General features: G+C 39.5%; 1 protein-coding gene across 6 annotated transcripts in view; it reads left to right on the top strand.

The window, feature by feature from the left end:
* The window catches only part of HYDIN (HYDIN axonemal central pair apparatus protein), a 381,838-nt gene that overhangs the window by 268,075 nt on the left and 99,841 nt on the right, over positions 1-13,922 (top strand). For 5 of the 6 annotated variants that reach the window (XM_074370458.1, XM_074370459.1, XM_074370460.1 and 2 more), the window contains exons 30-37: positions 1,091-1,268; positions 3,048-3,172; positions 5,058-5,185; positions 5,608-5,744; positions 5,976-6,103; positions 6,257-6,448; positions 6,783-6,932; positions 9,595-9,834. In XM_074370458.1, the coding sequence (XP_074226559.1) occupies positions 1,091-1,268; positions 3,048-3,172; positions 5,058-5,185; positions 5,608-5,744; positions 5,976-6,103; positions 6,257-6,448; positions 6,783-6,932; positions 9,595-9,834 (1,278 nt within the window). Of the gene's footprint in view, positions 1-1,090; positions 1,269-3,047; positions 3,173-5,057; positions 5,186-5,607; positions 5,745-5,975; positions 6,104-6,256; positions 6,449-6,782; positions 6,933-9,594; positions 9,835-13,922 lie in introns of those variants that run through there. The other variant, XM_074370463.1, reaches the window with a different exon arrangement.

Here is a 13,922-nt window from a genome sequence, read left to right as displayed (position 1 = left end):
TGAAGCCACTTGTATGTTGGCGTATGTTGCAATTTAACATACCTACAACCTACCCGGGCACCTTTTCTGTCTCCTACACCTCCTTGCTATCCCCAACCAGCAACCACTAGTCTTAATTTTGTGTTTATCATCCCTTTTTTAAAATACAGTTTTATTACATATGTATGCATCCTTACACAAAGTACTTTTCATTTATTAATTTATCAAAACTTCTAACCTGCTATAACCAGGCATTTTTTCCAATACTGGAGACAGGATAGTAAACAAAACAAACATACTTGCCCTCATGGAGATTTTGTTTTATGGGATTTTGCTTTATCTTGAGCTTTATAAAAATGGCATCAGAACATATAATCTTGTACGATTTGTTTTTTTCACCCAATATTGTGTTTTTAAGCCTAGTTCACATTGATGCTTGTAGCTATAGTCTGTTTATTTTCATTCATGAATAATATTCCTTTGTCACTACTGTATTAAAAGTAATTTGCCCTTTTCCAGTCAAAACAGAGTCAGGTATTTTTCCCACCAAATCTTGCTATTATGAACAATCCTGCTACAAGTATTCTTGTATTTGTTTGCTGGCCTACAGGTGGAAGAGTTTTCCTAGGGAATTTTCCTAGAAGTGAAATTTCTGGATCATGGCCTATGCATATGTTCAGCTTCACAAAGGTGGTGCTAAAGTGGTTTTCATAATGGTTGTTCCCATTGACAGTCCCACCAGATAGATATAAGTTTCTTTTGATGCATATTCTCACCAAAATTTGGTAAATTTTGCCAATCTTGGGTTAAAATTTTTTTTCATTATGATCTTAGTTTACATTTTTCTGATTACTTACAAGGATGAGCGGGTTTTACTATGTTTATTGGCCATTTCGTGTTTCATCTTTTATGAAATGCCTGTCCACGTATGCTGCTTATTTCTCTATTGTTATTTTCTCGTAGCTTCATAGGAATGAATCTTGGTGGGGGAGGAGTGTGAGTGGACAGTAACCAGCACAGTAGACCCTTGGGATTATCTTGTCCATCAAACTGCCAGAAGCAGGAGTCCACTGTAAATTTTAAAGTTCTCTCTGGTCTTTCTGCTGCATAGGGTTTTATCAGTTCCCATCAAGAGCAGGTGTTGAAAGTTTACTACTTACCTGGAGTCCCCGAGGTCTTTCAAAGGAGCTTCCAGATACAGATTGCCCACCTGGACCCAGAAAATATCACTCTGAGTGGAGAGGGAATCTTTCCCCGAATCTGCCTCGATCTCCCAAGGAACCTCAAAGGTACTTCTACCCACTATAGTACATTCCCACTGGGGGACAAAAGATGCATTTTAGCTGCATATTATGAGGTCAGTGGCACCTCACATTATTTGCTTGGCAGTCCTCACAAGTTCCCTTTGGTGTTATTCCTCAATTGCAAAAAATAAGTCAAGAGTTGAAATTGACTTGGTGACCTAAGATGAGTGAGATAAGATATGGTCCATGGTGGTCCCAAATTCAGACTTCTGGCCAAGTCCATTGTTGAATTACTTATAGAGTGATCAGAAAATTGTACTTCAAAAGCCTTTTCCTCTATCACATGTTCCTTCCAGCTACAGTCTCTCCCTGAGTTGTCACTCACAGATGGCCATTGAGACAGTGATTTTACTGCAAGGAGTACAGTTCTCAAAATATAAACTATACAGAAAGGCAGCCAAGGTTCCAGCCCCTTATGTCAGCATTACACAGTCTGGAGGCTAATTTGGACTGTTATTCATTGTCTGCCCACATTCCCAGCCGAGGCTTTTCTGGGTAACATCTGGCTCCTGGAACTGTCCCTCTGTACTAGATTATTTCTGTCTTGCAGATCCTGAAGCTCAATGCAGCAGCTCTTTTAGCCACAGACTCCCTCTGGCTCTTTCCCCCTGACATGGGGTACAGGACAAAGGGTCAAGAGAAACTTCTCACCCTTCTTCGTGACTCTCTCTTCAAGCTCCTTGAAATCCACATTCCCTAACCAGCTTCACACTAAGTCCTTGCCCCTCAACCTTTCCTCCTACCCAAGTCCCCAGAGTCACTAACTCACCTGATGATGATCATTCAGTAAATCCTAATTGTCTGCTCCCTGAAAATATGAACGCAAATATTGTAAGTCTGAGAGCATGTTACCTTCTTGCATCTAGTGTTCCAGGCAGTCAGAGGTTGGTCCAAGGCCACATATAATTATCAGGAAGAAAAGCCTTTGACACATGTTTGAAAACTGGGTGCCCAGCTGGCCTCATTAAGGGAGGAGACACGTTTGGCCAATATAGGGCTTTAAAATAATTTAAATCTGAATACCATTAGTTGGGTCTTCTGTGCTCTAGTTCACCACAGTCCCAGCACTTCCTATGGTTTCATAGTAGGCACTTTAGTTATTTTGCCTGCCTTGCCCCTCAAGCGTTTGTATTTGCACTGACTTACTAGTAATCTTGGATGTCTGAAATCTCTCCCCTAATTGCCTACTCTCCCTGATTCAGGGGATAGTAGCTAATTTAGTTGCAGTTAAAGCAACTTGAAGCAAATACATTTTTTATATACATATATATATAAATATATATATATTTATTTGTTAATAGAGAATTAATAAACACGAAGACTAACCTAAAGGGTGACCATCCATCTGAGTTTGTCCAGCATAGATGGGTTTCCCAAGTGGTGCAGTTGTTGGTTCTGGAACGGGAAATGTAACAAAGTAAGCTGGGATCCAGTTGGTCACCCAGCGAGTGACTTTGGATGTTGCTGCCATCAAGTTCTTGAGAAGCAGCTGGTAGCTAAAGCATAATCTCATAAAACTCAGTGAAGCCTCTGATACAAATTCAACTCACTCACAAAGTACCCTCTGAAGCAAAAAAAATATATATACACACACACACACACACACACACACACACACACATATGTGTATATATATATGGCAGGCAAATTATCAAAAAGCTCACTTCCTTTCTCACTTTATTACCCTGAGCTGAGAGTCTGTGTTTTAGGCATAATTCATATATTTCTAGCCATCCTGATTTCTTTCTCCCTCAACTCCCACAGGAAATGAAAAGTATGAAATCTTCTTAAATCAGGCCAGAAAAAACCTGGAAAAAGAGTGCAACAAATATGAAATGTTTGATCACTCAGAGACACCTGAGGAAGTGCCTGAGGATGAATCTTCTGAGGTAAGATTGGATTCACTCTGCACAGGAAGTAGACTGACAGGAAGCTGGGGAAAAAAGTATTTTTCCCGATGGTAACATCTTACATAACTATAGAACAATATGAAAACCAGGAAATTGACATTGGTACAAGCTACAGAGCTTATTCAGAGTTCATCAATTTTATATGTACTCGTGTGTCTGTCTGTCTGCATGTCTGTCTGTGTGTGTGTGTGTGTGTGTGCGTGTGTGGTTCTACCCAATTTTTTCACATATGTAGCTTTGTGTAACCACCACCACAATTAAGATATGAAACTGTTCCATCAACGTAAATATCCCTTGTGCTTTTTGAGAAAATAGAATTACAAACAAAATCTCCTTCCAACCCACAAAATCTCTCCACAAAGGTAGAAGAGAAAGAATACAATTTTATTATTGATATGCCTTAAAGCAGAATGTGCTGTGTCATTGTCAGTCTGCTAGGAGATTGCAAAGACAGAGAGAACTCTTAGTCTTTTATAGAGCCAAGCAGATACAATCCATTATACACATGTTCTCAAGGTAAACAGTAACTAGTCCTTCAGGAAGAACTATAACTAGACCTCAAGTAAGAGGACTTGACGGCACATTGTGTCACACATAGTCCATGCTAAATTCACATGATGATTGGGATGGCCATCTGTGTTAGCTAATTGGCTTTACCAAAAGGAGAAACAAACCTCTTGTGTTTCTATGACAAGGGTCTTCTAAAGTTGGGTTCCTACCCTCCCACAGAAACTGAGAGATGGGGCTCTGTCTTCCTTTCATGATGACATGTCAGAGAGATGGCTCCCAGGTCCTTGAGAAAGACACTCCTGGGTTGTAAAGCTGATAAAAGCTCTATTTTGCTTATAAAAAAGATTTATATTTGTTTCAAAAAGGCAGAGAAAGAACTTACAAGTTTTCTCAAGTAAATTCTTGACGAAAATGAGACTGGGAGAAGTCTCTTCCCTTATTTTCAATGGTGAGAATTGAGCCTCTTTTTTTTTTTAAACATTTTTTTATTGAGCTATAGTCATTTTACAATGTTGTGTCAAATTCCAGTGTAGAGCACAATTTTTCTGTTATACATGAACATACATCTATTCACTGTCACATTTTTTTTCTCTGTGAGCTACCATAAGATCTTGTATATATTTCCCTCTACAGTATAATCTTGTTTATCTATTCTGCATATGCCTGTCAGTATCTACAGTATAATCTTGTTTATCTATTCTGCATATGCCTGTCAGTATCTACAAATTTTGAACTCCTAGTCTGTGAGCCTCTTATTTTTAATTTGTTTTTGCCCTTAACACCCTTACCTGCTATTCCTTTCTAGCCATCCCCAACCACCCTATCCCGACCTCCAGCAACCATTATACTTCTCCATCTCCATCATTTTGTTATTTCAAGAATGTTATGTAAATGGAATCATACAGTATGTAACCTTTTTGAGTTTTTTTTTAAATTCAGCATAATGCCGTTGAGATCCGTCACCATAGATAGTTCACTACTCACTTCATTGTGGAGTAGTATTCCATGGCACAGATGTGCCAGTTTGTTTATCCCACCCTCTCCCCCAACAAAAATTTTAACACCACAAATATACTGTACATCTATGTACTCTGACCCTTGGGAGGGCCACAAACCACTGTAATATCTAAGATCTTTTTGCTCCCCCTACTTCGTGACATAGTTTTTGCCCCCTCTTAGGGGTGACATTACCCCATTAAGAATACATGTTCTTTTTTGGTTTTTTTTTTTTTTTTGATTGAAGCATAGTCCATTACATTGTGTTAGTTTCTGGTGTACAACATAATGTTTCAGGCATACACGGGAATACATGTTCTTAAAGAGTTTGCTCATTTGCTCTTCTCTCTTGCTCCAGTTAAATACTCATCTCCAGATGGAAATAGAGCGACTTATAGTCCAAGGCTATGCCATAGAACATCAGAAATCAATCATCCCTTATTCCGTGGATGACTTCTGCCACCGAAGTCGCTGGAAACTGACGAAGTGAGTGCCCTCCCATTTTTTTTTTTTTTCCGAGTGTAGCAGAGCAGCTGTGCCGTCCTCCAGCACGCTCCCAGAATTAATGGTTAATCATGTAGGAGTGAAGTTCACTCACCTCATGTATCTGCCATTCTCTAGCATCCAGCCAGCCAGACAGGTCTCTGCCTCTTAAAGTCAGAAGCCTCCAGCTTTGTCTAATAGACAGGCCAGTTTCAGGCCCTTGAGGGGCCTTAGTGCTTTTGGAGATAATGGCTGAAACAGCAGTGTGGAATTCTGGGGAAGTATCATGTTCCTGGTCTCCATTCTGGAGAGTGGTTGTCCTCTACTACAGAGAATAGAATTACGCAGAGGAGGCAGAAGAGAGCCTCACACACTCTCGCTTTTGGAAAAGTGAGTGGTTAAGGAGAGCCTGTTAACCGTTTCAGAGTCCAGCTACCAGAGTATATCCTGGACTTTGGCTACATCATCCTTGGTGACGTCCGAACCCACATCATCAAGATCACAAACACTAGTCACTTCCCAGTGTCCTTCCATGCAGAGAAGCGTGTCCTTCATGGCACAGGTAACCAGGCTGGAGACCCTTCCTATTGCACTTTGTTGTTTCTAACAAGGTGCCCATCTGTACTGTCCTTCTGGAGTAGTGTTTGTGCTTCTTCTGGATCAGCTGAAAGAATTGTGGGGCCGTTAATTGATACTTTGAGAGGTCATCCTACCTCCATATGGGCACTATCTAGAGCAGCTCTCATTTGCTCTTTTTCTATCCCACAAAGAAATTTTGTTTGTCTTGCTCCAGGCTTCAGTATTGAGCTAGATCGTGTGAAGAATCTGCCTTACTGTGAAACGGAAACATTTGAACTGAGATTTGACCCACAAGGGGCCAGTCTTTCTGTTGGAAACAAAGAGGTTGTCCTGCCCATCAAGGTGAGATGCACCACTGGGCCCAGCTAACTCTCCCCAGCTTCCGGCTCTGCCTGGCAATCAATCACCCTGGGATAATCCAGTTACCATTTCAGAGCCATGATTCTTCCCTCAGTCCCATGCCATGTGGTAACAGCAATCTTCTGCCCACTCTAGGTGGTTGGAGGGCCAACAGTTCACATCCGTCTCCAAGCCAAGGTGACCATTCCCACTATGACACTGTCCAGTGCAAAAGTGGAGTTTGCCACAATTCAGTGTGGTCAGTGCCTCGTGGAAACTGTTCAGCTTTCCAATCATCTCCAAGTCCCTTGTGAATGGTTTATCCACAGCCATAAAAAAGTTAGTAAGGTAAATGAATTGTGGCCCATTGTCCCCTTTTTTTCCATCTCCATTTCAGCCATATTTGTAATTCTAGTCCTTCACTCTCTTCATTTCACCCTCCTACTCAAAGACTTTCAGTGACAACCGTTGCCTCCTGAATAAAATTTGGCCCTCAGCCCAGCACTTGAGGACCTATCAGGCTATGCTGTGTGCAAACATCTCATTTATCTTTGTGCCTCTGGTATCCACACAGCCCCTGACACCTGGGAGGTCCTCAGTAAACGTAGGTTGAGTGAGTGGAAGATGGAATAATCTCATTTTCCAAAGAAGATGGTCTAATTGTCTACTATTTATTAACCAGCTAGAGAAACACATGCCAAAGTACTTAAGACGGAAACTATGTGCTGAATTAAAGCCCAAGACACGGATCTTTGAGATTCAGCCTACTTCTGGGGTCTTGGATCCTGGTGAGAGGTCCAACGTGCAAGTGAAATTCATGCCTAAAGAAGAGGTAAGCCTTAAAGAAATGTACTCTCATTCAGACTCTGGATCACTTTGACCTTTACTCAAAGTCCATGCTTTGACTAGGTCTCCAGGGAACCTTTGAGTGACCTGTACCTCATTATTCTGATGATAACATCCAGTGCTCTGGTTCCCATAGGAGCTGGGTCCTGGTGGTTAGGATCACCAGCTCTGGAATCAGCAGATCTGCCTAACACTTTGACTTTTATCCGCAGACCTGGCTTAGTGGGCTTCTGCCTCCTCACTTAGAGACTGCGTGGCTTTGGGCAAATTGCTCAGCCTCGCTAAACCTCAGTTTGCTCACAGATAAAGTGAAAAATAATAATATCACATGTTCAAAATCCCTTATTGCAATTCTAAAATCCAATAAGTTCCAAAAACTGGGGGGAAAATTTTTTCATAAGTTTCAGACCCAAAGTCATTTGGCAGAAAAACCTAATTGGAACTGACAGGAAATTACTTAACCTTTATTTATCCCACTTGGTTTGCAGACTCAAACACTGCAACTGCAGAAATATTAATGTATTTGATTACAGAGGACCTGCCCCAGACCCTGCCAAGGATACTGTGTAATGTAGGGTATATGCGCTGTGTTTACCTTTAAAAAAATAATCTGAATTTGAAAGCATCTGGTCCCTAGGGTTTCAGGTGAGACGTTATCAACCTGCAATACCTACCTCCTAGGGTCATTTTGAAGATTAAATGAATTAATGTGAATAAAATGCACAGCATACTGCTCTATAGATACTGTCTCAGTATCTATTTACCATTACTAGCAGTAGTTGTAATAATAATAAGTATTTCCTGGGCCTCACAAGTGTTTCATTTGCAAACACCATCAGCACAGAGCTACTCCTGACAAAAAACACAGTAAAATCCTTGAACTAGAGAGGATCTCAAGAGGTTACACTGTAAAGACTTTTGCTCAAAGTCTAAGGCGTTTGGGAGATGTTTTTCTCTATTCTTTTAAAAGAAGAAATCGATGTAAGTTTTATAAAATACCTATGGTTAACCCCCATTTTCCTGGTAACAACTTTGAGGAATTGCTTAAAAATCTACAGTGAGAAGAAAGAAAAGTGAATAACTTCATATCTGGTTCTAAAATAGAGTCCCTGTTTCTATTATTATCAAAATCTCCCCAACCCTTTTAAAAGAAATGATAATCAATGTGTTGGTCATTCTTAAGAGTCTTAAGGCTGTCAGAAGGTTTATTCAAGATTTTGGATGTTTTTACTGAATGAGGGAACTATCAGTAAATATAGTTTAAAAAATAGATTTGTTGGGGCAATTCCATAAATGTTGTGCTGGAATTGGTCAAAACTAATAAAATGTTTCCACGAAATGGGAAAGGAATTTATTGGCTGTATACAAGGAACTTGTTAGCCTTGCAACCCATATGGTCCACACCTGTATCTCCACCAGCATCAGCAGCACAGAGAAACCACAAATGTCCACAGTAACCACTCCTATACATTAAAACATGTGTTCAGCATACTCTGTGTTAGAAAATAGGGAGATGAATAAAATGTTTTAGACATACTTCCATAAAAAGCAATTAAAATATAGAAGTTTGGATCATAAGGTACTAACCCCACAACTATATTGAAAACTCTCTTAGCCAATAATTCATTCTCTTATTGTCTCCAACAGTAGGCATTTTACTGTACTTGTGTCTATGTCCTTACACATTCCATCCATCTGATTTTTCCCCTTAAGCTAAGGTGGTTAAGAGCTCCAAATCACACAGCCAATCATGACCTTCAAACTCCAGCCATGAGCCACACTGTGTCAGAACAACCTGGGCATCTGATTAAAAATACAGACTCCCCAGCCTTACCCTGTCCCTACCAAGTCAGGCTCTCTAGGTATGGGCCTGTGAATCTGCATTTTAATAGGCTTCTCAGTGAAACCACTGGTATTTGGGTTGTAATTGTATCAGATGAACTGAACGCCCTAGCTGATCATCCTGGACCAGCTGCTTAACTGGATCTTCAAATAATGGAAATATGTTAATTCAGATTCTCCAAGAAACAGTCCTGGAGATAAGAATTTGAGCGCAAGCAGATTATTTAGGAAGTGTAGGGAATACTGACAGAGAAGTAGAAGGTGATAAGGAAAAGGAAGGCAGCTTATAGGATGTGTGAGTGAATCAGCTACCTTGGAGACTAGAGCTTAATCCCACTGGAAACTCTGAGAAAATATACAGAATGCACATTTCAGAATTATCCCTCCCCAGGGACAAGGGAGCTGGGGTCTTTATATGATAACTCCCGAGAGTCATTTATTGACGATTGATTCTAGAAGATGCTATTTCCCTGGGACTTCTGCCCTGCCCTACCCATGGGCAACCCGGCCCATGAAATGAGAGCCCAGAGGTGCAGATATTGGCAACGGGACACCTGAACACACTGGAGGATCTGAGAGATATCAGAACAACATTCAGGGGGCCATGGTGAAGCACTTGTTACAGTGCCTGGCAGGCTAGATACCCAGTATTAATATTGTAATGTAAATTGCTCGCATGTAATTTTATAAGAAAAGTTTTCCTTTTTAGTCTAAACGGGAGCAATTGTGTCCCCTCAGTGGTTATCAGTTTTACATGGCACATAACACAAAAAATTCAGATGTTTGTTTTGTTTCATGTTTTCCAGAAATTCTACAGCCAAACCCTGGTGTTCCAGATTGCCCAGAGCACTCAAAAGCTGACACTGCTGGCACAGGGGCAAGGTCTAGAGCCACACCTGGAATTTAGTCCTTCAGTTCTGAAGCTGGGGCCACTGCTGCCTTATGCACCTGGAGACGAGGCTGAGGTGGTGGTGAAGAATCCCTGCAACTTTCCCATTGAGTTTTACTCCTTAGAATTTGACCAGCAATATCTTGTAGAAGAGAAGGTGAGCACAGACCAAAACCAAACTTTGTTTTCCTACATATGCTGAGTCCTGCCATGGACTCGTGTTCATCTCTCTGCATGGACAACTTCCTCCTGACCTTTGCTCTTTCTTCCTCTGACCCCTTCCCTGTTGATTTAAAGATCACTTTGCAGCATTTCCTGACCTACTTCCCTTGCCCTAAACAGAATTCACTGCTTCTTTATGATCTTATTATACATTTTAAACAACTAATTGAGAAACTAATACACACTCATGGTTAAAATCCAAACAGTAAAGAATGTATGCAGCAGTCATTATATTTAAAATGAGTTTCTTGTAGACAGGATATAATTGGTTCATTTTTTTAACATTTTTTATTGATTTATAATCATTTTACAATGTTGTATCAAATTCCAGTGTAGAGAACAATTTTTCAGTTATACATGAACATATATATATTCATTGTCACATTTTTTTCTCCGTGACCTACCATAAGATCTTGTATTTATTTCCCTGTGCTATACAGTATAATCTTGTTTATCTATTCTACAATTTTGAAATCCCAGTCTATCCCTTCCCACAATTGGTTCATTTTTAAAATATGCTCTGGCGGTCTTTGTGTTTAATTGGTATATTTAAATCATTTACATTTAATGTAATCATGTTAAGTCTTAAATCTGTCTTTTTTTTTCCTTTTCTGAGCTACATATTTTATTATTGCTCCTCCATGTCCACTTTTTTAAACTTTATTTTTTAGAGCAGTTTTAAATTCACAGCAAAATTGAGGGGAAGATGCAGAGATTTCTCATTTACCACCTTCCCTCACACATGCATAGTCTACCCCATCATCAACATCCCCCACTAGAATAATATATTTGTTATAATTGGTGAACCTATGTGACACATAATAATCATCCAAATTCATAGTTTACATTACAGTTCTTTCTTGGTACCTTCTTTGGGTTTGGACAAATGTATAATGCCATGTATCCATCATTATAGTATTATATAAAGTATTTTCACTGCCCTAAAAATCTTCTCGGCTCCACTTATTCATCCCTTCCTCCTCTCACCCCTTGGCAATCACTGATCTTTTTACTGTCTCCCTAGTTTTGCCTTTTCCAGAATGCCATATAATTGGAATCATACAGTATGTAAACCTCTCAGATTGGCTTCTTTCACTTAGTAATGTGCATTTAAGATTCCTCCACATCTTTTCATGGCTTGACAGCTCATTTCTTTTTAATGCTGAATAATAATCCATTGTTTGGAAAGACCACAGTTTATCCATTCACCTGCTAAAAGACATCTTGGTTGTTTCCAAGCTTTGGCAATTATGAATAAAGCAACTACATCTGTGTTTGGGTTTTGTGTGAACATAAATTTTTGCCTCCTTTAAGTAAATACCAAGGAGTATGACTGTTGGATCATATGTTTAGTTTTGTAACAGAGTGCCAAATTATCTCCCAAAGTGGTTATACCATTTTGCATTTCTCCAGCACTAAATGAGAAAGCCTATTGTTCTTCATCCTCACCAGCATTTGAGTTTTTCAGGGTTTTGGATTTTGGCTGTTCTAATTGGTGTGTAGTGGTATCTCACTGTTGTTTTAATTTGCATTTCCCTGATGACATATATGATGTGAGACATCTATTCACATGCTTGTTTACTATCTGTATATCTTCTTTGGTAAGATGTCTGTTAAGGTCTTTGGCCCAATTTTTAAACTAGTTGTTTGTTTTCTTATTGATGAGTTTTCAGTGTTCTATACAGATTTTGAATAGCAGTCCTTTATCAGATGTGTCTTTGCGATTATTTTCTCCCAGTCTGTGGCTTGTCTTTTCATTCTCTTGACATTATCTTTTGTAGAAAGGAAGTTTTTCATTATAATAAAATCCAGCTTATCAATTATTTTTTTCATGGACTGTGCCTTTGAAGTTATATCTAAAAATTCATCCACCATACTTTACATAATCTAGATTTTCTCTTATGTTCTCTTCTAGAAATTATATAGTTTTATGTTTTTCATTTATGTGTATGATCCATTTGAGTTAAATTTTATAACTGGGGCAAGATCCATCCAGATTTGATGTTTTGCATGTGGATGTCCAGTTCCAGTAACATATGTGGAAAAAAACTATCTTTGTGCCATTGTGTGCTCCTTTGTCAAAGACCAGTTGACTGTATTTATTTCAGTCTATTTCTGGGATCTCTATTCTGTTCTATCAATCTATCCAGGTCCAATTTTACTACCTTTACCCTGCTCTCCTACCTTGATGTTGATCTGTATAAATTATACCTTTACCTAATACCTTTAGTACCCTGCCTTTTAGAAACAACTTCTTAGTTCCCTACTATGAGCAGTAATGAAATTAGCTAGTAATCTCTTTTTCCCTCTCCTCACTACCTTCTAATTTAAAATGATATTATTTTACTTCCAGTTAATACCTACTGGGTAATCATCTCATGTACACTTCCTCTGTGTTTTGCTTCTTGTATTAAATCTGTAATGTCAGAGCTTAAAATAGAAAGATATCAGGACCTACTTTCCATCATAATTTCCATCATTTAGTCTTAGTTCTACACTTGAACATATTCAGCGCTCAGCACCAGTCCTTGTGTCGAAGCTCCTCCAATCGCTACTGGGTTATCAGAATCTCATTCTCTAGTGGATTCCTCAAGAAGGGACCATGGGAACAGTATTCCCTGAGTATTCACATGTTCATAACTGTTCTTTGGTGACTTCTGGGCTTGAAGATCAGTTTGATTGGGTATAATATCCTTGGCTCACATTTTCTGCACTTGCATATCTTAAATGTGTTGCTCCATTGTTTTCTCATAAGGTTTTGTTGTTCATGAAGTCTGATGCTGTGTTAATTACCTGTTGCTGCAAAATAACTTACCCCCAAACTTAGCAACTTAAAACAAAAAACATTTGTTGTCTCGGGTTTGCTGTGGGTCAGGGGTTTGGGAATGGATTAGCCAAGGTGGTCCTGCTTCCTCTGGACCCTTCTCCAACTTGGCCTGTGAACCTTCTATCTTTTTTATATCCAGTGTTTATGCTCTGCCCAATTTGGATTCTACATCCAGAAATTTTTTCTCACAATGGGACTCTGTCCCTCTGGAAGCAGGTATTTGTTAAACATTCAGTGGCTTATGTTGGCCCAGTGTCCTCTGTTGTGGGTCAGAGTCAGTGGAAAGCAGAATCTAAGACTCTGTGAGGTTTGCAAGCAGAAGGTTTACCTGGGAGCACTTTCAGGGACAACACCCAAGAAGAATAAGGGAAGTAGACCTGGGCAGACAGAGAAGGTGACCTGGGATGAGATTGCACAGAGACTTCAGCTGGTCCCACAGGAAGCTCTGGAGCCGGGCTGGCTCTTTAGAGTTGCCCCAGTTGTAGCAAGTTGACCAGGTCTTTATGTCTGCATCATCCAGCCTTTGGAATAGTCCCTCCTTTCCACACTGATCTGCTGTGTCCCCTCTGTCCTGTGTCAAAGCTCCGTATACAAATGGGTCTATTCTAAGCTCTCTCTTCTGTTTCACTGGTCAATTTGTCTGTCTGGACATCGATACCACCCTGTCTATTGCTCCAGTTTCATAAGTCCTAATATCTGGTGGGGCAGTCCTCTCTCTATATATTTTTCTTCATTAGCATTTTAACTATCTTAGCTCTTTGTTCCTCCATATAAATTTTAGCATAAGCTCATTAACATTGGTTCTCAAACAACTAAAAATGGTAATCTTGGAGGAAGATTACCTAACAAAACTGATTTTTCACACCAGTAAAATAGGTCATATAGGAGGTAGTTGCTTTCTAGGACTTGATTTTACAGTCTTTTATAAATATACATATATACAAAGGTTGCCAGGTTTAGTAGAAAGAAAAACAGATTACTCCCATTAAATTTGAATTCCAGGTGAACAACATGGGATAAATTTATACTTAAAAATTACTCATTGTTTATCTGAAATTAAATTTTAACTATGCATCTTGTACATCTTGTACCCAATACACATCCCTTATATCCCTCTCTCTCTCCCTTACACACACACACACACACACACAATGCCATTTTACCTGTTTTTCTCTGGATCCTCTATTTATGAGACA

This window comes from Camelus bactrianus, chromosome 9, assembly GCF_048773025.1.
Source record: "Camelus bactrianus isolate YW-2024 breed Bactrian camel chromosome 9, ASM4877302v1, whole genome shotgun sequence".
Lineage (NCBI taxonomy): Eukaryota > Metazoa > Chordata > Mammalia > Artiodactyla > Camelidae > Camelus > Camelus bactrianus.
Note: the sequence above shows the minus strand (reverse complement) of the source record. Positions and strands in the feature narration are given on the sequence as shown.